The sequence below is a fragment of the Meles meles genome, chromosome 17 (assembly GCF_922984935.1).
Source record: "Meles meles chromosome 17, mMelMel3.1 paternal haplotype, whole genome shotgun sequence".
Lineage (NCBI taxonomy): Eukaryota > Metazoa > Chordata > Mammalia > Carnivora > Mustelidae > Meles > Meles meles.
The window spans coordinates 63,211,753-63,239,343 of NC_060082.1; the positions used below are offsets into that span (position 1 = coordinate 63,211,753).

General features: G+C 39.9%; 1 protein-coding gene across 1 annotated transcript in view; it reads right to left on the reverse strand.

Moving 5' to 3' along the window:
* Window positions 1-27,591, reverse strand: part of FMN2 (formin 2) — a 371,607-nt gene that overhangs the window by 60,683 nt on the left and 283,333 nt on the right. Inside the window, 1 exon segment of the mRNA XM_045983452.1 lies at window positions 19,059-19,110. Coding sequence (XP_045839408.1) covers window positions 19,059-19,110 — 52 coding nt within the window.

The following is a 27,591-nucleotide window of genomic DNA, read 5'->3' on the forward strand; positions in this document are numbered from 1 at the left end:
GATTTCAACATTTAGTTCTCTTTAAAATTAGTTTAAAAAAAAATTTTTTTTTTGTCAAAATAGTACTAGAGTAGGTAGTTACTGCTTTAAAAATTGCAAAAAATTACTTAGGTATGCTTTTCTTCATACTGCTAGTATGTTTTGACCTTGAACGACATGCCAGATTATCGGGGAGAAGTGTCATTGTCTTAAATCAATACAATATTTAACAACTGCAGATTTAGCAAACCAATAAGGACATGTATCACTATCTAACCTCCGACATATCTTCCTTATTACCTGGGCATTTCCATTAAAATACTACAATGCAAGATAATTTAGGGAGTTTACACAATTATTACAATGCCAAATAACTGTGTGTGTACATGTTATCAGGGAGGACAGGGAAGGGACGCTCCCCTACCTGCAAGTATTTATATTCGGAACTTAAATCTCATAATCCATTAAAACAAAACCTCACATTTCCTATAGGAACTGTGTATGAAAAGCCTTTAACCAGTATGAAAATGTAAATTTGACTTATGCAAATACATACCCAAACTATAGAGGTTGCTTTTAAAATGAGGTTGAAATGCTGTAAGCCTCTATCTGAGAACATGGGTTAGCCACTTAAAATAGCAGAGTTGATAAAACACATATTTCAAATAAAGCTGAGAGGTTTGGAATATTATCTTAATTTATTCCTATCTAACCAGAAACATATGGGATGTAACTAAAGGGAAGAAAGGACAAGAAGTTGCCTGAGTTTTGGGGAAAAAAAGAAAGAAAGAAACCTATATTTTATGTTTGTAAATAAGAAGAAAAGTCTTTAACACAGATTTTAAAAATATGTATGTCAACCTACACAGTCCTGCTTCTCCAGAGACAAGACTGGACGACCTGAAGAGCCTTCAGAAGGAAAAGCTGCTCGGTTTTAAAGGCAAACTTAGGGGTACAAAGGGGTTTTTATCTTTTTTTTTTCTTTTGGTGATCCCAGGTATGTGACTCACAGCTGCAATATTGGAATCAATGATTTTTCTGGTTCTTAACTTTTAATGGGCCTATATTTCAAGTTCTCTAAATAACTCAGTACAAAGTACCTCTATTAACAATATGCAGCCTCTCTTTCAATGGTCACTGAATACTTGAAATGAAAATCGACCTTAAAAGAGTCACATCTACATTGCAGGTCATAAAAACAGTAACATGGCATGAGACTGTACTAGATACAACAGCCTGGTATAAAAAAAGGAAAAAAAATGCAGTAATTGTTGCAATGTCTTTATCGTTTCCAACTTCTGGTTTTCTCCTTTTTCCTCTTTATTAAACTTATTTTCTGATCTTTTATTACCTTTTCATTCTATGCTCTCTTTCTGGTGGATTCTTTTTTTTTTTTTTTTTTTAAAGATTTATTTATTTGACAGATAGAGATTACAAGTAGGCAGAGAGGCAGGCAGAGAGAGAGAGAGGAGGAAGCAGGTTCTGCGCTAAGCAGAGAGCCTGATGCGGGGCTCGATCCCAGGACCCTGGGATCATGACCTGAGCTGAAGGCAGAGGCTTTAACCCGCTGAGCCACCCAGGCGCCCCTCTGGTGGATTCTTGACTGTGAGTAGTTCAAAGTCAAGAATCTTCTGGCCTACTTCCTCACACAGCTTTTTCGATCAGTCCTGAAAATCATGCCGCATACTCTCATTTTCTTTCACTTGATTGCAATATCCTCAAAGCAAAGAATTCTGATCAATTCATGAATTTCTTTCCCCAAAATACTCATGATTTTATTGCTAAGCAATGTAAATACTACAAACAAAAATAAACACCAACAACAAAAGGACTTGATGAATTATTTTATAAGGACATATTTTCATAACATCTAAAAATAATCCCCAGTCACTCTGGGAACTATTTTAGTGGGTTAAATAATATACCATAAGGTCGGGCAACTTTCTGGATATAGAATGCAAAATCTACATCTCTTCACTCTAATCTAGGGTTCTATGAGCCAATAATAATCTTACTCTTTCAAAAAATTGGTATAGATGCTAATTTCCAGACCACAGTATTACCAGAGGGATTAAAATATATTTTCATTGCAAATATGCAAATGTTTCTGTTTAGAACACTATGTGACCAGGCGTAGGAGTGTGACCTTGTGGTCTCACCCAGATGGGCTGATGGTATTTGGGGGAGGAATGAGAGGAGCTGTGGAAAACTGTGGACCATTAAAAGAAATTGCTGTTTGAAAAGCAGAAACATGTATACTCTTTGGGAAAAGCTGGGTTTATAGTGCACTTGCTGCTAGTTCAGGAGCTGGGTTAAATACGGTATTATGTGATCAGGCTGACTCCTCACAACAAACGGAGCAGAGCAAGATCAAAAAGACTAACTGGTGTGCCACGGACCTGAAAGTAGTAGCTGCCTTCCTCCTTGACTTTCTGCTGACACCCAACTTCAGGGGCCGAGCATACACACGCTTGTGTCCCTCCCTCCGCCTCTGATTAAAACTCCGCAGGGTAAACGCAGCTGTAGTTTCTACTGGCCTCAGTCTCTAATCACGCTGCCTTTCAGAACAAGTGGTATGCAAACCAGTCAAAAAATTCTTCGTGCTGGGGCGCCTGGGTGGCTCAGTGGTTTAAACCTCTGCCTTTGGCTCAGGTCTTGATCCCAGGGTCCTGGGATCGAGTCCCGCATTGGGCTCTCTGCTCGGCAGGGACCCTGCTTCCCTTTCTCTCTGGCTGCCTCTCTGCCTACTTGTGATCTCTCTCTGTCAAATAAAAAATAAAATCTTAAAAAAAAAATTCTTCATGCTGTTTTTCACATAAGTTTATCCATATCTGATGCAAGCCATCATGGACAATAAAAAAATTAGATGATACCGGTTTTATGGTGCAGCAGTCTTAACACACACACACAAATCAATTTATAAAAGCTCATTCACTTTTCACGAAATTCTCTCTTTCATCCCTTATTTTCTTATATTGCTGGTCATTAACTTTAAAAAAGTTGCCTCATCCACAGCCCATGCTGGGGCAGCCCAGTGTCACCTGTCCAGGAGTCCGTTAGATTCACCCTTTTGAGAATCTGCGATAACCACAACAGGGAAAATTCAAGCTTGAGCCGATATTGGCAAGTCAGTATGATAAACGTTGTAAAGTAATGATAATATCAAGGAATTATACCATGCTTTTTCTGTGCGAGGCACTGCTCTGTTTTTCTCCACATTTCAGAAATAAGGAAATTTTAGAAATTGGGAAACGGAGGTATAGAGAGTTTCAAAAACTCTCAAATTAAACCCAAATTAAACCCAAATTAAACCACTTTGAAAACAAGGGGTCAGCCGGGCTTTGGTAACCATTCCACCATATACCCAGCCAGGGATGGGACCCTCCGCTGTCATCTGCTTCATTCCCAGCCCTCCTGAGTCTGCCTACCTTTACCTTGGACTCCGGAGGGCTCTGAGAATCCATTTGCAAGTGGGACTTAATTTAAGGTAGTTCTCTGTAATGTGTAACCAAATGAGCCCTCTAGTAACTATTTTCAAAGCAGATCTGTAATTTGCCTCAGGAAATATGTGTATAGATAAAGTCACTGAGAATGGTTTTATTTTCTCTTAGTTTCATTCTACCCAGAAAGTATCTTTTCCTCCCTCTGAAAGTGATTTTAGATATTTGTTCAACTGCTTTCCTACAATCTACTGTCCTAGCAGTAGGTTTCTCAAACCATACAGCCCTAAGGGATGAGTCATGACACCACTCAAATACACCTGCTAACTTGAATTAACCCCATCATTTCTACTTTCTAATTTCTAAAATATAAAAATCAGTGGTCAAAATAGCATAATCTGTCTTTCTTACATTATCTTCACCCTCCCACCCAGTCCAAGAACATAGCTGTCAGCATCCCACGATAATGTGGTGATTTCATTACTCTCCTTGGTTAGGATAAAACCATATGAGTTTTAACTTCCATCAAATCGGAGAAGGTAGCTTCTGGACAAATTTTAGTCTATACAAGCCCCAAGTAGGTTTTTCAACATTGGAATGGGGAAGGTCTTCTCAACTCTACACAACAAGGTAAATTTCTATTTTGAAAACAAAACTTTGCAAAAGGGGAGTAATTCTGTGATGTACTTTTTCCTCTTTAAAATTAGCAACCAAAATTGAAAGGAAACACACCAAACTCTGAGGGAGAAGGTCCCGAAGTCCTCCGATTCAGAATTCACAAAAGCGAACAAAAACTTTCAAGAGACCAACACTAATACTTTTTATAGGCGATAAGGGCCAGTAAATCTGTACCGGAGTCATAGGTTTCTGTATTATTAAAAATCAGGGCATTTTATAAAAATTGAAATAGCACAGCCACAGAAGAAAATCCCTTTGTACAAAGAAAAGTGCCATCCCGAAACTTTACCACCTGGCCTGAAGGTAAAAGGTATGACGCACGGCGTCTACCACCGCTCCTAGGAAGCCTTCCCCTGACCGGCCTCCAAATGGTAAACGTTCTGGCAGGATGTGAAGTCGTTAACCAGAAATCCAAATTGGAAAATAACAAACTCCAACTTTGTTTTACTTTATCGATATTGTTAAGTGAATGATGTCATTGTTTAGGGGTTCTGCAAAGACATTCCATGTCACTTTGGTTTTAATACCAGCCTGGAGCCTGTCTGGTCTGCCAGCATAAGCCAGATAAACAGAGACCTGCCGTCTTCCTATTCATCTCGGATAGTTACTCGGAAAGATTCTGGAAAATATGCCTATTATGAACTAAACATTTCACTTTTCATTTTATCCATGTGCCAGAAGTCCATTCCTTGGATAAACACTTTAGAAACTGACACTCTAAAAGTCACTAAACATGATAAAGTGTGTGTGCATCATTTCAGGACTGATTAAATATTTTCTCTCCCATGACAAAAGAACAGTTACATACTATATGCAACGATTGGAACCAACATTCCTTTTCTCTCCTTCCTTTATTTTGTCTCTATTTTGCACGAAAGATTAATTTTCCATTTCAGCTCATTTGTTATGCAATCTTGGCTTTGGTAAAATACCACTCAAGCAATATTACACGCAGAAATAGTATTTATTTTTTTTTTAAACATGTGATTGAAAATGCTTTCACAAATGTGCTTTCTTCCCCTACTATTTCTCGCCTTTTATTATGGGTTGTTTCCAACTGCCTTTGTTATTATTTATATTAAATGGAGGAGGGAGGAGAACTAGTGTATTCTATTTAAAAATTTTTAAAAAGGATTGGAAGTATGAGGTATATTAAGTGTATGTTAAAACTGTACGGTCATTCTTCACATGACAGCCTACTGCCAAAATAAAGCACCTTAATTCGTTAATTCTGTAAGTACGATTATAATCATTGCTTCTCTACTTCATAAAGGCACTGTTGTCCCACTTATGATTAGACTGGTTACATTCTACTCTCTCTTGCCTTTAGCTCCTGGGGTGGAAGGTGAGACGGGGGGCAGGGGGAGACTTTCATTCTGAAACACATATTAAAAGCAGAACTTTACATAAAAATTTCTGTAAGATGTATGTCCTGTTGAAAAATAGAAACATCTTTGAAACGAATGTTTTAATCTGTAAGAAAAAGTACAAGCTTTCTGAAAAAAATGAAATAGTCCTTTTAAAATGAAAAGAGTCCTTTAAAATGAAGAAAACGAGTTACTTTGTTTTCCATTACCCACATAGGGTGTCACAAGTTAATTATACCTTTCTCATCCTTTTCCCTTTTCTAGAACATCACGTAAATTAACTGACAAAAGTAAATTACCTAATGTAATAGTTATAATTCAAATCTGACTTCTAGTCATTTCCATCTGTTTATTGATGTCAGAAGAACAAATTTCATGAAGCTAACGGAACTGATAGCTGAAACAAACGGTTTCTGAAATGTGCTCGTTTTCTATTCCAAAAGCAGTTTCACCATAAAATATGTATTTTAACAATGGAACTTAATTAAAAAAAAATTCTAAGAAAAATTTGAAGTTAGCCACAATTTACAAATAAGGATCTCTGAGTATCGGAAGTCAATTTTATAACTCCCGCTTTCATTATTCTTTAAATAGAGATACAAAGGAATTGGCTATTTAGTAGACAAATCCAGAATCCCTACATTCCCTCCTTGTGAGCTGAGACAGACACTGAGTAATTCTGTGGGAAAATAAAAACAACATATTTGGTCTGGTGATATTTTTCCACAATTGAAGAGCTCTGCTTATGTTAATTAGAAATAAAATAAAAGCAGAAGCTGAAATAAACACATACAGTGTGTATGCAGCCAACCTTGACAAGATTCTGCTGAAACCCATCTTGTAATACAATAGGACAGTTTGGTTTGCTCAGTGAAACCATCTGAAGACAAGAGTATGTCCATCCGATCTGTATGTGGGTTTTGGGTAAGGTTCAAGAATCATCTGCTCAGTTGTCTTACTTTCTGGGAGAATGGAAGACTTCAGTCAAACTCTTTATTCAAAAGCTATACATCTGTGTTCATGCGAAAGAGGAACACAGTCCCACTTCTGAGATTAATAGCAAAAATGAGTAAATAGACAAAATTAGCATATAAAACTGTCATGCTAACAAACGGAACATGAAAAAACGTCTGATTTGCTTTAAAAAATACACTAACCTAAATATTCTCGTGAATATTTCTATTTTGTAAGGAAATCATAAAATGACCCCAAAACCCCATAATATTCCATTATAGAAAAAAATTCTAGTTAGGACCTAGATAAAAGTTCACTTATCCATTTTATTTATATATTTTTATTATGTTGCTAGCCAACATATAGTACATCATTAGTTTTTGACATAGTGTTCGATGATTCATTAGTTGCTTATCAAACTGATGAATTAGTATGTAACTCCTTCCCACGCATTCTAATTGAGTTTGTGTAGTTTACGTTTTTATGAACATACTTTTCTAGTAAACGTCTCTTACTAGCCCCACTTGAGGGAGTTTGAGGAAACTGTATATTGCAAAGAACAAGCAAGGTATCCTGTTCCTACAGCCCTAGAAGATCGAAGGAAGGATGAGGTTACATGCCTTTTACACACAAGGAAGCTGAGGTCCAGGCCCTTTCTGTGGTTTTTCCAGCTGTAATTCTAAGGTAGAACTCTCAGGGCCCTGTCCACCACACTGGCTTGCTTTCTTTCATAACAACTGTAGAGAGTGCGTGGAATGCTAAATTGCCTCAAAAACTTTGAGAATCGGGAAAGTTCCATCACAATATGATCTTCAAGACACAGCCCTAAGGGATTTGAGTCATGACACCACTCAAATTCACCTGCTAACTTGAATTAACCCCATCATTTCTACTTTCGAATTTCTAAAATATAAAAATCAGTGGTCAAAATAGCATAATCTGTCTTTCTTACATTATCTTCACCCTCCCACCCAGTCTAAGAACATAGCTGTCAGCATCCCACGATAATGTGGTGATTTCATTACTCTTTGGTTAGGATAAAACCATATGAGTTTTAGACTTCTACCATTTGCTGATGGATCTGCGTGCATCCTGGGGAAAGGCTGCAAGTCGGCTCCACAGCCGGGTCCCATGGACCCCGAGCAGGTGCAGCCTCATAAACTGGGGCACAGCCTTCCCCATCCCTGGGGTGGACTGTGATCCCAGGAGGATCCTTCTTGGCTATCTCCTTCCCTGGTTCTTTCTGTTAAACTTCTCACTACTTGACCATGGAGCTGTGAGTGCTCTCTTAACTCAGCTATCACAATAACCTGTACATGACTCTCAACTAGTTCTAGAGAAATGAAAGCACATACATTTGTCACGGATTGTCATTGGGACTCTGGGATAGGGTACAAAGTAAAACTAAAATGTCGTGTGTTGGGGCGCCTGGGTGGCTCAGTCAGTTAAGTGTCGCCTCTGGCTCAGGTCATGTTCCCAGGGTCCTGAGATCGAGTCCCACATTGGGCTCCTTGCTCAGCAGGGGGTCTGCTTCTCCCTCTGCCTGCTGCCCCCCTCCTCACTTCTGTGCTCTCTCTCACAAATAAGCAAAATCTTTAAAAAAAAATCTTGTGCTGTAACAGCATCATTGAGATAAAGATAGAACCTCACAAAGAAATTCCTTTGATTAAGATGCTTTCAATATATTCATTCATTCAACCAAAACATCCCTGTGTATTTGCTGCCTCAAGGTCAGGAAAATGAAAAAGTTCAGGTTTGCTGCTACTTAAACGTGCAGACCAAGCAGAATCATTGTGTTTGTAGACCATCTTAACCTCCAAAATGGACTGCAGCTGGCTTAATAATATGACACCCAGAACGTAATAATAACCCGCAAGAAACAGAAAATAAAGAGGGGACGGGAGACTGAGAAGTCATCTGCCAGAACACACACTCCTGGTTCGGCTCTCCTCTCCTCTCCTTCAGGGTCTTGCCTCGGCTACTCACAGAGATTGCACAGAGAGTGGAGAGTTAGCATTTTGTTTTCATTTTTGGGGGTTTTTTCGGGGGGCAGATATGGCAGGGAAGGTTAGGTAGAGGGGTTTCTGCACAAAGAAACACAAGCCAAAGACACTGTAAAAGCCTGAGGCCTTGGGTTCCCAAGAAGTTTTCACTGGTAGAGAGAACATCTGGTGAACTACTGCTTGGCGTGGGAATGGGGTGGTTTTACAAAATGGCTGGGAAGGAGACCCAGGACTCTGGACTCTGGGTTAAATCCACAACCCTCAGCTGCAGGACAGGAGCCAGCCAGCCTGGCTGAGGGAAACCCCCCTTCAGCACGTCATGAAGAAATGCAACTGCCCGCTCGCATACACAGTTCTAGAAAAGCAGTGAATCCAGCCCAGACTGCTGGTACTTCCAGACTGCAAGGCATGTGTGCGATTTTGTTTTCAGCCGAGCTTCCTCAAAGCTGCCCGGGGTCAGAATAGCTACTGTTCGGCAAATGACTGGCCAGAGGTTATACTGAAGCCCCCAGAGCCCGGGAGACTTCTACCATTTGCTGATGGATCTGCACGCATCCTGGGGAAAGGCTGCAAGTCGGCTCCACATCCGGGTCCCATGGACCCCGAGCAGGTGCAGCCTCGTAAACCGGGGCACAGCCTTCCCCACCCCTGGGGTGGACTGCGATCCCAGGAGGATCCTTCTTGGCTATCTCCTTCCCTGGTTCTTTCTGTTAAACTTCTCACTACTTGACCATGGAGCTGTGAGTACCCTCTTAATTGCTTTACATTAAGACCTCCACTGTTTCAACAAACATGTGGGCATGGAATTTTCCTCTATTCCAAATAAAGTCAGTCCTCTCAGAGAGAGCTGCAAGACCCCTGGACCAAATCTCTGTGTCTCTACACAGGAGCTAAAGTTAGAGGTGAGACCACTGTCCCACTTGTCCCAAAGCGAGGCTTTTGCTCTTCAAGCAGGAGCTGAGGGGGGCAGACCCTAGTCTTCTAGGCTTGCACTTCTGGGTGTATAGAGATCCCTCATCCTAACCGTCAGCTGGAGCAAAAAATGTGGGGCCCAATATTCTTGGTCTGTCACTCCAGGGGGAGAGCTTCTATCCTGCAAACGCGGGCTGGGTTGAGAAAGCAGTTTCCGTAAGATTGAACTAGAAAGAATGGATGGTGGCTCCGATGACACAGACTCCCACTGTTCTTGCCAAGATGAAGGAGGCTGTCTCCAGTGAAGGCTTCTCCATTCGCGGGATGCCCTTAGAACATTTTGTAGAGATGTTAAGTGATTGTTTTACATCATTTTCTCCAGTTAAATGTTTTATGGGATAAGACTTTGTTAAGTCAGTCTCCTAAGTTCAAGTATTTTAGTAAAATCCGGATGAGGGGGTTCTACATAGTTCCATGTAACTTATCTAATTATTTTGAAGTGATCTCCACCCGATTTACAATCTAAGTATTGCTTCTCTTATGTCACAGATAAGGACAAAGATTCAAAAGTTATGGTAAGTCCTTGAAGCCACATTGGAGCGAGTGCACATATACAGATGTGATACCAAAATCTATGTTCCGTGACGAGGCGAGGCTGCCCAATGTCTGATCCAATGGAGCCAGGGAAGAACATGAATGAAACCAATAAATACATGGCCCGAATCTGAAATCTGTCTGTGGTTTCTATGACTACTACCAAACGTTTTCTAATCTCTAGTTAAGATAATAATGTGCATATAATATAGCAAATAACATCTATAAGTTAAGCATCTGACAAATACTAGCTAACTTAATTCTCATTTCCAGAGTAGGTACTATTATCCTAGAGTTACGGTGCTGGCCCAGAACCACAGAGCTAACACATGAAGAGCAGGATTTGGATTCCAAGATGGCTGCCTTCCTAAAGAGAATCACTACTGATCGTTGACCTGGTCATGTTAAGATTGCTACAAACATGGAACAAAGATTTACTTCTTTGAGAAATGTTTCATATGATTCATTATTCTTACTCTTGTTTTTTGTGTTTTTAAAGATTTATTTATCCATTTGAGAGAGCGAAAGAGAGGACGCAAGCAAGCAGGAGGAGGGGCAGAGGGAGAGAATCCTCAAGCTGACTTCCCGCTGAGCGTGGAGCCCAACCTCGGGCTCGATCCCATGACCCAGAAGATCATGACCTGAACCGAACACAAGAGCTGGACACTTAATGGACTGAGGCACCCGGGCAACACTTTATTTTTATTTTTGAATTTCAGGACTGTTTAATTCTAAAAGATGGCTCTTTCACTAACAGATTAGTCCTTAGGCAGTTTCTGTTTCATGGAACGAACTGAAATTTCTGTTTGTCATCATTTAAGGACTTGATGTTCTTTGTTTTATCCCACTATAGCTGATGTACGATGTGTTAGTTTCAGGCATACAATACAGGGATTCAGCAATTCCACACTCGGGGCTCACTGTGGTTAAGTGCGCCATTAATCCCTTCACCGATTTCACCCATCCGCTGATGCGCCTCCCTCTGGAAACCAACCACTTGTTTCCTATAGTTAAGAGTCTGTTTTTTGGCTGGTCTCTCGTTTTTGTTTTGTTTCCTAAGTCTACTGATGAGTAAAATCATACAGCGTTTGTCTTCGGCGGATATATTTCACAATGCATTATACTCTCTAGATATATCCACGTTGCAAATGGCAAGATTTCATTCTCTCTTACAGCCGAGTCACCGTCCATCGTCTACGTACCACATCTTTTTACCTATTTCTCTAACGATGGACATGGGGGCTGGTTCCCGAGTGCCTGTTGTAAATACTGCTGCAATCAACACAGGGGTGCATGTATCTTTTCAAATTAGTATTTTCATATTCTTTGGGTAATTACCCACAGGTGGAATTATTGGATCATATGGTAATTAATTTTTTATTTTTTGGATGAATTTCCATAGTAGTTGTAGTAGTCAGCATTCCCACCAACGGGGCAGGAGGGTTCCTTTTCTCTCAGTATCCTTACTAACACTTGTTGTGTTTTTGATTGTGGCTACTGTGATCATTGTAAAGTGACATCTCATTGTAGTTTGAGTCATCACTCATCCTTGATGATGAGTGATGTTGAGCATCTTTCCACATGTCTGTTGGCCACCTGGATATCTTCTTGGGAGAAATGTATGTTAAGGTCTTCTGTTCATTTTTAATTGGATTATTTTATGGGTGTGTGTGTGTGTGTGTGTGTTGAATTATATGAGTTCTTCTTTTTTTTTTTTTTAGATTTTATATATTTACTTGAGAGAGACCATGAGGGGAGGGATAGAAGGAGGGGGAGAAGCAGACCCCCTGCTGAGCAGGGAGCCAGATGTGGGACTCAATTCCAGAACACTGAGGTCATGATCTGAATGGAAGGCTTAACCGACTGAGCCACCCAGGCGCCTAAAATGAGTTCTTTATATATTTTGATACTAACCCTTTATTGGATAAGTCATTTGCAAATATTTTCTCCCATTCATTAGGTTGTCTTTTAGTTTTGTTGAATCTTTCCTTTGCTGTGCAGAAGCTTTTTATTTGATGTAGTCTCCATAGTTTATTTTTGCTTTTGATACCCTAACCTCAGGAGACATATCTAGAAAAATGTTGCTATGGCTAATATCAAAAAAATTACTGCCTGTGCTCTCTTCTAGGATTTTTATGTTTTTAGGTCTCACATCAAGGTTCATGAGTCATTTTGAGCTTATTTTTGTGTACAGTGTAAGAAAGTGCTCCAGCTCCGTTCTTTTCCATGTAGCCGTCCAGTTCTCTAAATACCCATTTGCTGAAGAGATTGCCTTTTTCCTGTTACATAATCTTGACTCCTTTGTCAAAGATTAAATGGCCACAACGTTATGGGTTTATTTCTGGGCTCTCTTTTTTGTTCCACTGATCTTTGTGTTTATTTTTGTGCCAATACCTTCGGTTTTGATTACTACAGCTTTGCAATATAGCTTGAAATCTGGGATTGTGATATCTCCAGTTTTATTCTTTTTCAAGACTGCTTCGGCTATTCATGGTCTTTGGGCATTCCATACAAATTTTAGGATTATACGTTCTCATTCTACGAAAAATTCTGTTGGTACTTTGATAGGCATTGCATTAAATCTGTAGATTTCTCTGGGTGGTATAGATATTTGAACAACATTTGTTTTTCCAACCCATGAGCGTGGGATATCTTTACATGTGTTTTCGTTGTCTTCAATTTCTTTTAACAATGTCTCATAGTTTTCAGAGTATAGGATTTCACCTCTTTAGTTTAGTTTATTCCGAGGTATTTTATTACTTTGGGTGCGATTATAAATGAGATTGTTTTCTTAATTTCTCTTTCTGATGCTTCGTTTAGTGAATAGAAGTGAAATGGTGGGATGCCTGGGAGGTTTAGCGGCTTAAGTGTCTGCCTTCCGCTCAGGTCATGATCCCAGGGTCCGGGGATCCAGTCCCGCATCGGGCTCCCAGCTCAGCAGGGAGTCTGCTTCTCTCTCTGCCTGATGCTCCCCCTGCTTGTGCGTGCTCTCTTTCTCTGACAAATAAATAAAATCTTAAAAAAAAAAAAAGAAATGAAATAAAATGGATTTCTATACCTTGATTTTGTGTCCTGCAGCTTGACTGAATTCATTTATCAGTTTTAGTATTAGACCCCAGTGGTGGAGTCTTCCAGATTTTCTACATACAGTATCACGTCACTGCAAATAGCGAAAGCTTTATTCCTTCCCTACTGATTTAGATCCCTTTATTAAGTTTCCTTGACTTATCCCTGTTGCTAGAACCTCCGGCACTATGTTGAATTAAAGTGGTAAAGGGTGGACATCCTTGTCCTGTTCTTGTTCTCAGTTTTTCACCATTGAGTATGATGCTTGCTATGGATTTTTCATTAATGACCTTCATTATTTTGAGGTATATTCCCTCTAAATCTACTTTGTGGAGGGTTTTTTCATGATTGGACATTGTACTTTGTGAAATGTTCCTTCTGAGTCTGTTGAAAAGATCACACGCTTTTTATACTTTCTCTCGTTGATATGACATAACGTGTTGACTGATTTGTGAATACTGAACCATCCCTGCACCCCAGCAATCGATCCCACTAGACTGTGAATGATTTTTAAACATATTATTACATTCCATTTCCTGAAATTTTGTTCAGAATTTTTGCATCTATGTTCATTGGAGATACTGGCCTGTAGTTTTTTTTCTGTAATGTCTTTATCTGATTTTGGTATCGGGGTAATGCCGGCCTCATAGAGTGAATTTGGAAGATTTCTTCCTCTCCCTCAATTTTTGGAATAGTTTGAGAACAGGTATTAACTGTTGTTTAAATATTCAATAGAATTTGCCTATGAAGTCATCTGGGCCAGGACTTTTGTTTGTTGGGAGTTAATTGATTACTGATTCCATTTTGTGGCCAGTAATCAGTCTGTCCAAATTTCCTATTTCTTCCTGGTTCAGTTTTGACAGGTTATATGTGTTTCTAGGAATTTATCCCTTTCTTCTAGGTTGTCCAATTTATTGGCATATAATTTTTCATAATATTCTCTTACAATCTTTTGTATTTCTATGGTGACAGTTGTTCTTTCTCTCTTTCATTTCTGATTTTCTTGTTTTGAATCTTCTCCCTCTCTCCTTTCTCTTTTGTTGATGAGTCTAACTAAAGGCCTATAAATTTTGTTTACCTTTTCACAGGCAGCTCCTGACTTCACTGAACTGTTCTATTGTGTTGCTTTATTTTTACTTTCTAGGTAATTTATTTCTAATTATTTCCCTCCTTCTGCTGGTTTGGAGTTTTGTTTGTGCTTCTTTCTGTAGCCCTTTAGGTGTAAGGTTAGGTTGTTTATTCAAGATTTCTCTTGCTTCTTGAGTTACGTCTCTCTTGCTCTGAATGTCCCTCTTAGAAGGGCTTTTGCTACAAACTAAAGATTTTGTACTGTTGTTTCCTTTTTTTTTTTTTTAACATTTTTTTCATTTGTCAGAGAGAGCACAAGCAGGGGGAGTGGCAGGCAGAGGCAGAGCATTTGCCCTGCTGAACAGGGAGCCTGATGTGGGGCTCCATCCCAGAGCCCTGGGATCATGACCTGAGTGGAAGGCAGACACTTAACCGAATGGAACCACCCAGGCACCCCCATACTGTTGTGTTTTCATGTACTTTCTAATTTCCTCTTTTATTTCCTGGCTGATCCATTCATTGTTTAGTAGCACATTATTTAACCTCCATGTATCTGTGGTTTTTCCAGAATTTTCCTTGTGGTTGATTTCTACTTTCATAGCACTGTGGTCAGGAAATATGCATGGTATGACTCTGATGTTTTGAATTTGTCGAGACTTGTTTTGTGGACTAATATGTGATCTATTCTGGAGAATGTTCCATGGGCACTTGAAAAGAGTATGTATTCTGCTGTTTTAGGATGTCCCTGGACACAGCTCTTCATTCCAGTGACTTGGAAATAACAGAATCTTTCTTTTCTAAAATGTATTTATCGATAAAGCCTTTGGAAACTGGGGGGAAAAAAAGAATATATCCGAATATATCTGTTAGACCCTTCTGGTCCATTGTGTCATTCAAAGCTATTACTGTCTCCTCACTGATTTTCTGCTTGAATGAACTGTCCACTGCTGGGAGCGGGGGGTACAGTCCCCTACTACTATTGTGTTATCATCAATTACTTCCTTTATGCTTGTTATTGGCTGCTTTCCGTATTTGGCTGCTCCCATGGTGGGTGCATACTTAACAACTGTTATATTTTCTGGTTGGATTTTCCCTTTATTATTACATAGTGTCCTTTCTTTCTTTCCTGTTAACAGTCTTTGTTTTAAAGCTTATTTTGTCCTGTAGAAGTATTGCTACCCTGGCTTTCTTTTCTCTTCCATTTTCATGATAAATGCTTTTCTACCCCTTCATGTTCAATCTGCATGTGTCTTTAGGTCTGAAGTTGGTCTCTTGTTGGCAGCACAGAGACGGGTCCTGCTCTGTGATCCATCTGTCATCCTATGTCTTTTGACTAGAGCATCTAGGCCATTCACATTCAGAATAATTATTGATAGATACGTACTTTTTGCCATTTTATTACTTGTTTAATGGTTTTGTAGTTCTTCTCTGCTCTTTTCTTCTCTGGCTTTCTTCTCTCATGATTTGCTGGATTTCTTTAGTGATATACTTGGATTCCTCTCTACTTATTTTTTGCACATCTATTACTGGTTTTTCATTTGTGGTTACCATAGGTTTGTATATAACATCTTCTGCATTTAGCAATCTATATTAACTTGTTGGTCCCTTAAGTTTGAGTCCATTCTTTACTACTCTCCCCCTCACATTTTAGGTATATGGTGTCATACTTTACATCCTCTTATTTTGTTAATACCTTGATTGACTTTTACAGATATACTTATTTTAACTGCTTTTGTCTTTTCTACATTTCTTACTCCTTTCTATGGTCTTTCCTTTCCACTCAACATTTCCTATAGGGCTGGTTTAGTGGTATGAATTACTTTAACTTTTTTTATTTGGGGGAGGGTCTCGGGAGCTCTTTTTTTTTTTTTTTTTTTTGGGAGCTCTTCATCTTTCTTTCTATTCTGAATAATAGCCTTGCTGGTTAGAGTATTCTTGGCTGAACAATTTTTTCTTTGAATATATCATGCCACTCTTTTCTGGCCTGCAAAGTTTCTGCCCAAAACCCAAAAACCCTGAATGCCTTATGGGATTTCCCTTGTATACAATAGTTTTCTTTTCATTTGCTGCTTTAAAAATTCTCTTCACTACTTTTTGCCATTTTATTTACTGTGTCTTGGTGTGGACCTCCTTGGGCTGACTTTGTGGGGGGGAATTTGTGCATTCTGGATCTGGATTTCTGTTTCCTTCCCCAGATTCAGGAAGTTTTCCACTATTATTTCTTCCAATGGATTTTCTGCCCCCTTTTCTCTCTCTTCTCCTGCTGGGATCCCTATAATGAGAATTTTATTATACTTGATGGTGTTGCTAGGGTCTCTTAGTCTATTTTTATTTTTTATTATTTCTTTTCTCTCTCCTCTTCAGCTTGTTTTCCATTACTGATTTTCCATCACTGATTTATTCTGCTTCCTCTACCCTATTCTTTAATCCTTCTAGTGTCTTTTTAATTTCATTTACTGAGTTCTTCGTCTCTGATTTGTTCTGTTTTTATGTTTCCCATCTCTTTGCTAAGAGACTCACTGAGGTCCTCCACTCTTTTTCCAAGTCCAGTGACTATCTTTATGATCATTACTTTAAATTTTCTATCAGGTGTATCACTTGTCTCTGTTTTGTAGAGCTCTTTTGCTGTGATTTTGTCCTGTTCTATCATTTGGGACTTATTCCTCTGTCTCATTTTGTCTATCTCTATGCCTGTTTCTATGCACTAGAAAAGTCAGCTACATCTTCTGCTCTTGACAGTAGAGGCCTTATAAAGAAGAGGTCTTGCAGTGGCCCACAGCACAATATCCTCTGCTCACCAGAACCTGATGCTTCAGGGGCGTCTCCTATGTGTGTTGAATGCATCGTTCTGTTGTGGCTGAGCCGCTTTTGTTTTCAGTCCGGCTGTCTGCAATGGCTCTCTTTGCTTGTTGTGGGCAGGGTTTGGTCCCTGTGGTGTTAGTGGGTCAGGCTAGGGCCATGTTGGGCTTAAGTTCAGTCTTACCAAATCTGGCAGATTTGCGGTAGTACTGAACTTCAGGACACAGCAAAGGTGGGGCGCGTCGTGTCAGCAAGGTCCACCTACACGGGAGGGGACCTGCAGCTCCCGGGGACTGAAGCAGGGAGGGCTGGAGGGGGTGTATCCACAGAAGCATGCAAGGGCAGGATGCTCAGTGTCTGCTACGGAAGAGGACCTGGAGCGGAGGCCTGTCCGGAGGGAGTGCGTCCACAGAATGCATGGGCTGGGCGTGCTCTTATCAGGTTAGGTAGCGAGCGTTGTGGAATGCTGGCTCCCAGAGGTACCATGTGTCTAGGCTGTGGGGTGGGGAACAAAACGGTGCTCACCAGTTCCTCTGCTCCTGAAGAAATCTCCCACATGTGCTCCTTCCAGCACATGCTCTGATAGTAGTAAACAAATCTCTCTCCCATATATCACAGGTGTTTTTCAAACTGCTGTTTCTATGCTATATCTCAGCAGGGCTATTTGTTTTGCTGTCTTCTTAAGGGTGGGGACTCAGTCTCTCAGTCTGCCCTACTGGACCAGGTCCTTCAGGACTCTGCTGATTTTAAATGTTCCAGGTTTTAAGCTCTGTTGATTTTAAGACTTCTTGAAATTTGGCCCCTCTGGTTTTCAAAGCCAAATCTTAAGCGGATTCATCATTCCCATGTAGGACCTTTGGTGTGAGAGTCTGTTTCTCTCCCCTTTCCACACCCCTGCCAGTGGTGTCCCTCCCTCCTGTGGATGGTCCCGTGGGTCCCTTTAGCTCCCAACTGTGTTTCCACGCTTCCTACTCTCTTCATTGTGGCCTCTCCTGTACATTGAGCTCTAGAGTCTGTCCTGCCAGTCCTTGCATCAATTTCTGTGGCTGTTACCCAGTTGTTCCCGTGGGACCAGATAGGCTTAGGGTACTTATACTCTGCCGCCATCTTCCCCAGACAGCTGTTGGTCTTTATCCATTTTTGCTTTTCATTGAAACTGAACAATTCTCTTCACCGATTTGTCTAGCACAATCTGTCATATTAGATAAACAGCAACTAAAAACATGATACTTGTTCACAGAATATATAGGATCTCGACTAATTAAGTAAAGGTAAAAGAACTTCCTTAATCAGAATTCTCCTTTAAGAGTAATCAGATTTCTTTAGAGAGTGTGATGGTTAATTTGATGTGTCAGCTTGGCTAGGTACGGTAACTAGTTTTGGGTCAAACATCAATCTATATGTTGTGAGAATATTTTTGAGATGTGAGTCACATTTAAATCAGCAGACTTTGAGGAAAGCACATTACCCTCTATAATGTGGATGAGCCTCATCCAATCAGTTGAGGGTCTTAAGAAAAAAAAGACTGCGGCTACCCTAGCAGGATGGAATTCTGGAATTCTGTCTTCAGAATGCTATTGAATTCAAGATTGTAACATTAACTCCTTTCAGGACTTTCCAGCCTGCTATTCCCTAATCTCTCTCAGTCTTTCTGTGCGCGCGCACGCACACACACACACGTATATCCTATTGGTTCTGTTTTCTGAAGAACAATGACCACTACGGAGAGAAAGAAGAAAAGAAGAAAACTGAAGCGGAGAAACCAAGAGATTTGTGAGGTAATTCTCTATGTTCACTCGTTCATGATTGCAAATCTCCATTCTGAAAGTACAAGTTTATGCAAGGGAAGCTACTTAAACTCAATAGTTCCTAGAACCAAACTCTTCACCCTTCTTTCTTGAAACAGGTTCCTGCTATACTCCCTTCTCTGGTATTTCCACAGTCCGAAACGTCATCCAAAAGAGAAGGTACCTAAGTATTCACAATAATTTGGTACTTAACAGATTGATAATCATCCAGAGTCATTAAAATAAAATTCAGAAATTCAATATAATATTAAAGTATTATTTTCTTTTTCTTTTATGCTTGAAAATAAAAACTGAGCTAATAATTGGTTCCTTGAGATAAAATGTACTAATAAGTAATTTATAAACTTATCTGAGAATACATTTTTGTATTAAAGGAAAGCAACTTCTCACCATTTATGAGTCTCTGTCAGTGAGTTTTCTTCTGCCTCCTGATCAATTTTAGCTGAAAAATGCAAGAAAAAAAAAGAAATGAGATATATGATAGTTATTCTATCTTAAGCAAAATATGATCCAAATAATATGAAATATATTTTTATTCATAATTAATTCTAATGCATTCCAGAACGAGTTTATTTTAAATCTATACGCCAATATGATTAAATAGATTATAATTTAATTTTCATTAAGTTAATAATAGGTACCAACACACATAAGATATAAATAAGCACAAATTTAAAATTCTAAGTAATACCTTTTTTCTAAGTAATTTCTCTAAGCCAGTTACATTAACCTGAGAAAATAGTAGTTAATTTCATATTCACAGTAAATGTGTTTGTCAAGGATTTAAATGCTAATAATTAGTTAGAAATAATTCTCTCAAGCAAAAGTACAGAAACTAAGTCAAGAAACTCAATAGAAATGGTATGTGACCTTGACCAGTGCTCTGTGCACCAGACCCCAAGTGAACAGATCCAAAGGTTATTTCTACAGAGGTACAAGACACTAACATTTTCTACTAATTAAGAGTAGGGAGGCAACGGTATACTTATTTATTTGCTATCGTTTTTGTTTCAAAATAAATGGTACCCTGACACAAACTTAAAGACCAAATTTGAGAAAGCCATCAATCAGATCACTATTTGAAATTATTTAAAATAACAGGAACTCCAGCACATAAAATAGGTGTGGCAGTGAATTCTACATTTTTTGACCAGCAAGCATGCTAGGAATTTATGGATTACTATACACACACACACACATACACACACACATAACTGCCACAAAAGTTTCAAAAATACTCTGACTTCATGCAACGCTCTCACATTTTTAGTCCATTCTATTAGATTTCAAAGTGTACTTGTGACCCACTAAATTGATTTCATGCTGCACTAATGGTTTGTCACACACACTCTGAAAGTCACTGAGTGACAGGACAAAAAGTTAAAAAAAAAACCCAGTTAAAGAAAACCTAGAACTAGTGAAAGAAGACATTGCCTTTTTACAATCACTCCCTCGTAGGTCACCCTTGTGACTGTCTGGAGAAAGGAAGAGACAAAGTGGAGTAGGGCAAGTTGATTTTAAGGTTGGGACGGGGCACGAAAGCTAACCGACGGCCATTTGAGAATCATCGAAGTGTCTCTGTCACTACTGAACGCGCAATTGTCCAGCCTGGGCTGGTTAATGTTTTACAACCTCAGGACTGTTTGTTCAAAGGTCTGTACGGGATCTGCAAAGCCACATGGAGGGTCACACTGCCACTCCTGGCCAGGACTGTGGAACTCGGCAGGCATCGTTTGAGTCGGGAGCAGAAAGTGTTGTCGTCCTCTTTCCGTTTTTGTACATTACATTGCTCACAAGAACTTCCGGGTCAGTTGTTAGCCGTACTGAAAACCAGAATAAATGCTCCATGATTTTGCTTCGAAAAGGCTCCAACATGAACACACTGTCTTTCTTAATCTGCGCTGGGCTGCCTGGCTTAATAATGGTTGGCTTCAAGCAGCAAGTCTAGAGCCATACAAAGTGTGTTTAAGGCAAAACAACAAAGCACCGCAATGCATGCCATTTCCAGGAAGGACAGTCTTCCAACTGCCCTCATGTGTGTATTTTCTGCTTTTTGAAAATACAGAGATTGGGGCGCCTGGGTGGCTCAGTCGGTTAAGCGTCTGCCTTCAGCTCAGGTCATGATCCCAGGGTCCTGGGATCGAGCCCCACATTGGGCTCCCTGCTTGGAAGGTAGCCTGCTTTCCTTCTCCCACGTCCCCTGCTCATCGTGTTCCTGCTCTCTCTCTCTCTCTGTCAAATAAATAAATAAAATCTTCAAAAAAACTAAAGAAATAAAATACAGAGATGAAGACTGAGATTGGAAGAAAACTTCTGGAGCATGTTAGAAGAATCACATAAACGATTTACGAAATTTAAAACGTGCCAGAATGAGATGCCAGAGTTCTGTGTTCTATTCCTGATTCTGCCACTAAGATTAGCTATGTAATGTTAGACAAATAATCTGTTAACATACATAAAAGACTTAGCATAGTGCCGCCAATAATTACCATAGGCTAAATAAATGTTCTTCAAAAATGTTGGGCTTGACGCTCTTGAAATTTGTAACGTGATGTAATACATAATTATCTTTAATTGAATACATCGACTGCCATTTTATTACGTTTCAACTTCTATGCAGATCAAGAAAGCACATACTCACAGCTTTTCAAAAGTGTAAGCCTCTAAATTGTGGTGAGTGGAATGAAGGGAGTTTCATGTGTTCATAATGATTCCTTTTGATGTGTCCTAAAGCAGCTCTTGCTTCCCTGCGTGAAAAAGTTTGGCTGAAAGAAACATTCTAATCCAATGTGGCAAACGACTGGGTCTTACCAAGGAAACTAAACATAAAAACAGACCCTCTTCCTCAACCTAATGGCCACATTACAACCATAAAACCAAATTGGAATAGCAGAGAATACTTAAAAATGCTCTATCATCCATTATTTTCCCATTATTTTGAAGCTAAGAGGATTTGTGTATTCAGAGTGCAATCAGCTTTGATAAACAGTCAAATGAGAGATCAAAGCAAGTGCATTAGAGTACACATTTCAACTCTGGATGGAGAGTCAACAATTCAAGGAACTAGACAGATTTTCCTTTGTATGGGAATCTTAGAAACAAAAACTTTCTGAAAAGTCGGGGTGCAATTCTGTTTTCTGGGAACACCGAGATACCATTTTCCAACACGCTGCTTGTATAAACACTCGACATCAACATGTTGCTGTCATGATTCCTTTAAACACACTTACTATGTTAAGTTAGTGACAAATGCGAGATTTGGTTTCTTTAGTTAAGGAGGATGAAATCCACCACAGGAAAAGAAAATGTGATTAAATTAGTGAAAAGTAAGATACCGTTTAGACGAAACAAGAGTAACACTGCCGTTCGTATGGAGAGTACTCAAGCTAGTCACAGGGAGGGACCAAAATCTTAGATGGTTTTTTAGTTCGAGCAAAAGCTTCTGACAGGCTGTGACCATCTGTGTCACACACACAGCTTTTCTAGTAAAAGCTGAAGGAGACATAACAACAAGATTATTTTCTATAAACCATGTCAACATCTTACTGCTAATTCTTTTATTCCCTGACCTACTTTTTCAAAAACATAAATACTGTTTTCAGGTCATTTCTAATGGCACAGAGGACTTTGTGACTAGTTCTGAATGTTGGTGCTACTTTTAGCAGTGGTTTCCTATATATTTACAACCTACTGTCTATAAATTTTGATTAAAAAAAGTATGCAAAATTTGCTACGTAAGGGATATAAAAGGTTCCACTTTTCTATTTAAATAAGATCCATTTTCCCATTCTTTATAGTACATAGCTCATCTCTTTTTTGACCTATCAAACAAGGATGGCAGAATTCTAGTCATTCATGATAATGGTAACTACAGAGAAGTTTTAAAAAGCATTAAAAATAGGGACGCCTGGGTGGCTCAGCTGGTTAAGCATCTGCCTTCCGCTCAGGTCATGACCCTGGAGTCCCGGGATCGAGCCCTACGTCAGGCTCCCTGCTCAGTGGGGAGTCTGCTTCTCCCTCTGCCCCTCAATCTGCTCATGTTCTCTCTCTCAAATAAATAAATAATAAACTCTTTTAAAAAAAGGCATTTAAAATAGACAAACAGGTCCAAGGTTTGGTTTGGAGTGATCTTCATGTTGTCTTCTGATCATCCAAGGCTCCCTGCACCCAGCTGCCCAGGAAGCCTTGACCACCCCAGAGGAATTGTTGTGACTTCTAAGGGACACCACTGTCCTAGGGCCTCCCTGGCCTCAGATCTCTGGGAACTGCTTCTCCTGTGTCACATATGAAAAAGCTACGCTTCCCTGGCAAGGGTCTTACCACTCAAGCTCTTGTTTTCAGATCCCATCAGGGTCAGTGTTTGGGATCAGAAAACAAAATTCAGTTTGGCAGACTTATGTATGAATTCTTGATATAGTTGGCTGCTCCCACGTTAGGGGCATAGATATTTAAAATTGTTAGATCTTCTTGTTGGACAGACCCTTTGAGTAGGATATAGTGTCCTTCCTCATCTCTTATTATAGTCTTTGGCTTAAAATCTAATTGATCTGATATAAGGATTGCCACCCCAGCTTTCTTCTGATGCCCATTAGCATGGTAAATTGTTTTCCACCCCCTTACTTTAAATCTGGAGGTGTCTTCGCGTCTAAAATGAGTTTCTTGTAGGCAACATACTGATGGGTTTTGTTTTTTTATCCATTCTGATACCCTGTGTCTTTTGATTGGGGCATTTAGCCCATGAACATTCAGGGTAACTATTGAGAGATATGAATTTAGTGCCATTATTAGCCTGTAAGGTGACTGTTACTGTATATTGTCTCTGTACCTTTCTGATCTACTACTTTTAGGCTCTCTCTTTGCTTAGAGGACCCCTTTCAATATTTCCTGGAGAGCTGGTTTGGTGTTTGCAAATTCTTTCAGTTTTTGTTTGTCCTGGAAGCTTTTGATCTCTCCTTCTATTTTCAATGATAGCCTAGCTGGATAGAGTATTCTTGGCTGCATGTTTTTCTCGTTGAGTGCTCTGAATATATCATGCCAGCTCTTTCTGGCCTGCCAGGTCTCTGTGGATAAGTCTGCCGCCAATCTAATATTTTTACCATTGTATGTTACAGACTTCTTTTCTCGGGCTGCTTTCAGGATTTTCTCTTTGTCACTAAGACTTGTAAATTTTACTATTAGGTGACGGGGTGTGGACCTATTCTTGTTGACTTTGAGGGGGGTTCTCTGCATCTCCTGGATTTTAATGCTTGTTCCCTTTGCCATATTAGGGAAATTCTCTCCAATGATTCTCTCCAATAGACCCTCTGCTCCCCTCTCTGTTTCTTCTTCTTCTGGAATCCCAGTTATTCTAATGTTGTTTCGTCTTATGGTGTCACTTATCTCTCCAATTCTCCCCTCATGGTCCAGTAGCTGTTTGTCCCTCTTTTGCTCGGCTTCCTTATTCTCTGTCATTTGGTCTTCTATATCACTAATTCTTTCTTCTGCCTCATTGATCCTAGCAGTGAGAGCCTCCATTTTTGATTGCACCTCATTAATAGCTTTTTTGATTTCAACTTGGTTAGACTTTAGTTCTTTAATTTCTCCAGAAAGGGCTTTAATATCTCCAGAGAGGGTTTCTCTAATATCTTCCATGCCTTTTTCGAGCCCGGCTAGAATGTTCAGAATCGTCATTCTGAACTCTTGATCTGACATAGTACCAATGTCTGTGTTGATTAGGTCCCTAGCCTTCGGTACTGTCTCTTGTTCTTTTGTTTGTGGTGATTTTTTCCGCCTTGTCATTTTGTCCAGATAAGAGGATATGAAGGAGCAAATAAACTACTAATAGGGTGGCAAAGACCCCGGAAAAATGCGCTGTAACCAAATCAGAAGAGACCCCAAACTGTGGGGGGGGGGAAGGGGATAAAAAACAGGTTCTGAAAAAAAAAAAAAAAAGAAAAAAATTTAAAAAATAAAACAAATAAAAAAATATAAAAAAGAAAGAAAAAATATATATATTTAGATGAACTAGTCAAAAAACGTTAAAAAAGAAAAGGGTAAAAGTTTTTAAAAAAATTTAGCAGAAGAAGAAAAAAAGAAAAAAGAAAAAAAATTGAAAAAAGAAAAAAAAATAAAAAATTGAAAAAAGAAAAAAAAATTGAAGTAGCCGCAAGACTAAAGAATCATGGGGAGAAAGCCATGAGTTCCGTGCTTTGCTTTCTCCTCCTCTGGAATTGCTCTGCTGTCTTAGGAATTGAATCTGCTTTCTCCTTGATAGATGAACTTCGTCCTGGCTGGATATTTTGTTGATCTTCTGGGGGAGGGGCCTGTTGTAGTGACTCTCAAGTGTCTTTGCCCGAGGCGGGATTGCACCGCCCTTACCGGCAGCCGGACTAAGTAATCGGCTCGGGTTCGCTTTTGGGAGCTTCTGTTCCCTGAACGCTTTCCGTAGAGTTCCGGAGGACGGGAATGAAAATGGCGGCCTCCCAGTCTCCGGCCCGGAGGAGCCGAGAGCCTGGGGCCCCACTCCTCAGTGCGCCCCCAGAGGACAGCACCCAATCACTCCCGTATCCCCAGCCTCTAGCCGCGCTCCGAGCTCACCCAGCCCGCGACCAGTTCAAGGTAACCCCGAGCTGAGAGTTCAGTCCTCGGCTCTGTCTTTGCAGCCGGTTTCTCCGTTCTAATACCTGCGAGCTCTCCGACACTCTGACACCCCCGATCCTTCTGTGACCTTGCGGGGCCTGGGGGCACGCTGGCCCCGCGTGGGCTTCACCCCGGTTTAGCCCCTGGAGCAATGTCCCTCAGTGGAACAGACTTTTAAAAGTCCTGATTTTGTGCTCCGTTCCTCCGCCGCTTGCCGGGAGCCGGCCCCTCCCCCCGCGGTCTATCTTCCCGTCGTTTTAGATTCACTTCTCCGCCAGTCCTACCTTTCAGAAAGTGGTTGATTTTCTGTTTCTAGAGTTGCTGTTCTTCTTCTCTTCGCTCTCCCGTTGGATTTGTATGTTTAGATAAGCTATCGAGCTGATCTCCTGTTACCTGATGTAGTCTCAGGCTGCTACTTCTCCGCCATCTTGACTCCTCCCCCTTATGTATGAATTCTGATCAGCCACTAAACTGTGTTAGATTTTAATAACCTTATGAATCACATTGACTTAATAACTTCTCTTTATCATTAAAACAGGGTAATCATTCCTTTTCATTGAGTTTCCTAATTAAATAAAATATAAACCACCTGCAGCACAGGTAATAATGTTTTTTTTTTTTTTCTCTCCACATTACCATAACTATAAAAAGGGAGCGGGATGTTACTTTCAAAAATGCAAAAATTTCTCCATTGTAGGGTCATCAAATATCCTCTTCTTAATGCTTCTACAGATAGAACCCAGATTCAGAATGAGCCTTCTACAAGAAGAACAGCCTTCTAAAAGAAGAGGACCTCCTTATAACAATATAAAGAAGTTATGGGCCAAGAAACACCATAGGAGACTCAAAAACTTTCACAAAAAATCAAAGAATAACTCTGTATTGAATGTCTTTTGTTTTTTATTTCTACTTCATCTGTGTGCGTGTGCTGTGGTTTTCACAGGCCTATAACGGAGAACTCCCAATGCTTATAGCACCAGAGGAAGCTGACAGTCTTTCAGCCCTTTCTTTGGAGGAACAGCAGTAAATGAAATTGCTATAGGAAATAAGACAATACCTTCTGTAAATTTCGGGAGACAGTGCAAAATACAAAAGATAAGATGACATTTTGAAAGGCTGCAAGGTTCGTCTCAAGCACACATTTTTTTTACTCGACATGAACGATGGGTAACCATTCCTATCTCGATATCTGAGTTCCACTGCCAAGAAAATGTTTTGAGAGTGGATATCCTGAAAACAGAGTTGGAAGTGCGGAGAAGAGAATCGAAATGGTGCAACAAAGCAACCAATCCTGTACTGATATCAGAGGAGAGGGAAGAAGAGGGCAGTGCAGTGAAAATAACAAGTGCTTTGTACTGACATTCTCCGAAGAATCTGAGAACTCAACAGTAACAGACCCAAAATCTAAAAGTGTGGAAATAAATGGACGTTACAGAACCAGCCTCTGCACTTCAGCGGCAAACTGGGTCTGGAACAGTAATCAAAATACTGCAATTGTCATAGTGATGGTTCCCCTCTGCTCCCCAAATCTCAAAAGCTAGCAGTCTGCCATTTGAGGCAGAGGAAGCTTGTGGTTAAAACCATATTTAAAAAAAAAAAAAAAAAAGGAAAAGAAAAAAGAAACACTGAACTTTCTAGGAGACAGACTTGATTATTTATTTGGTGAGTCCCCCCCCCTTCTATTTATTTATTCTAGTGCGAGGGCCTAAGATTACCTTTCAGATCCAATTCTAGCGAAGAGGCCATTGGCATGGACATTCCTATGTCCCTGAACGTGCAAGTAGTTCAAAAGTGTCTTAATGATTCTGTTTCAGCACTTTGGCATTCAATGATAGCTTCTCCAACAGCACTGAGACTTCCTCCCCAAAATCTCTGCTCCCACAACTATTTTCTGGCCATTGTTGTCCTACTAAGTTACTATTTTGACCCAGGGATTGGCGTCTGTAGTCACTTGTCTGGCTCCAGACTCTTTTGCAATGTTAAATATTTCTGCTGAACTTGTTCCAAATGACTGTGAGTAAGCAGAGGCACGAATGGGCGCCCTTTCTGGTCTGGGGGTTTCATGAGGGAATACCACATATTCCCAGGTAATTGGAGACAGAGTTGCGTTTGAGTAATGTCAGATGGAAGGCAACTTAGAACCCTTTCATCTGCTTGTCTAGGCTCTAAATCTTTTTCGCTCTTTTTCCTTTTATTTAAAGTGTTAACTAGTTTTTGTTTATAATTAGCGATGAATGTGCTTTTCAGTTGCTTTTAAGTGTAGCCAGTACGGGTTCGTTTTTAGACAGATGCAATGCCTTTCTTC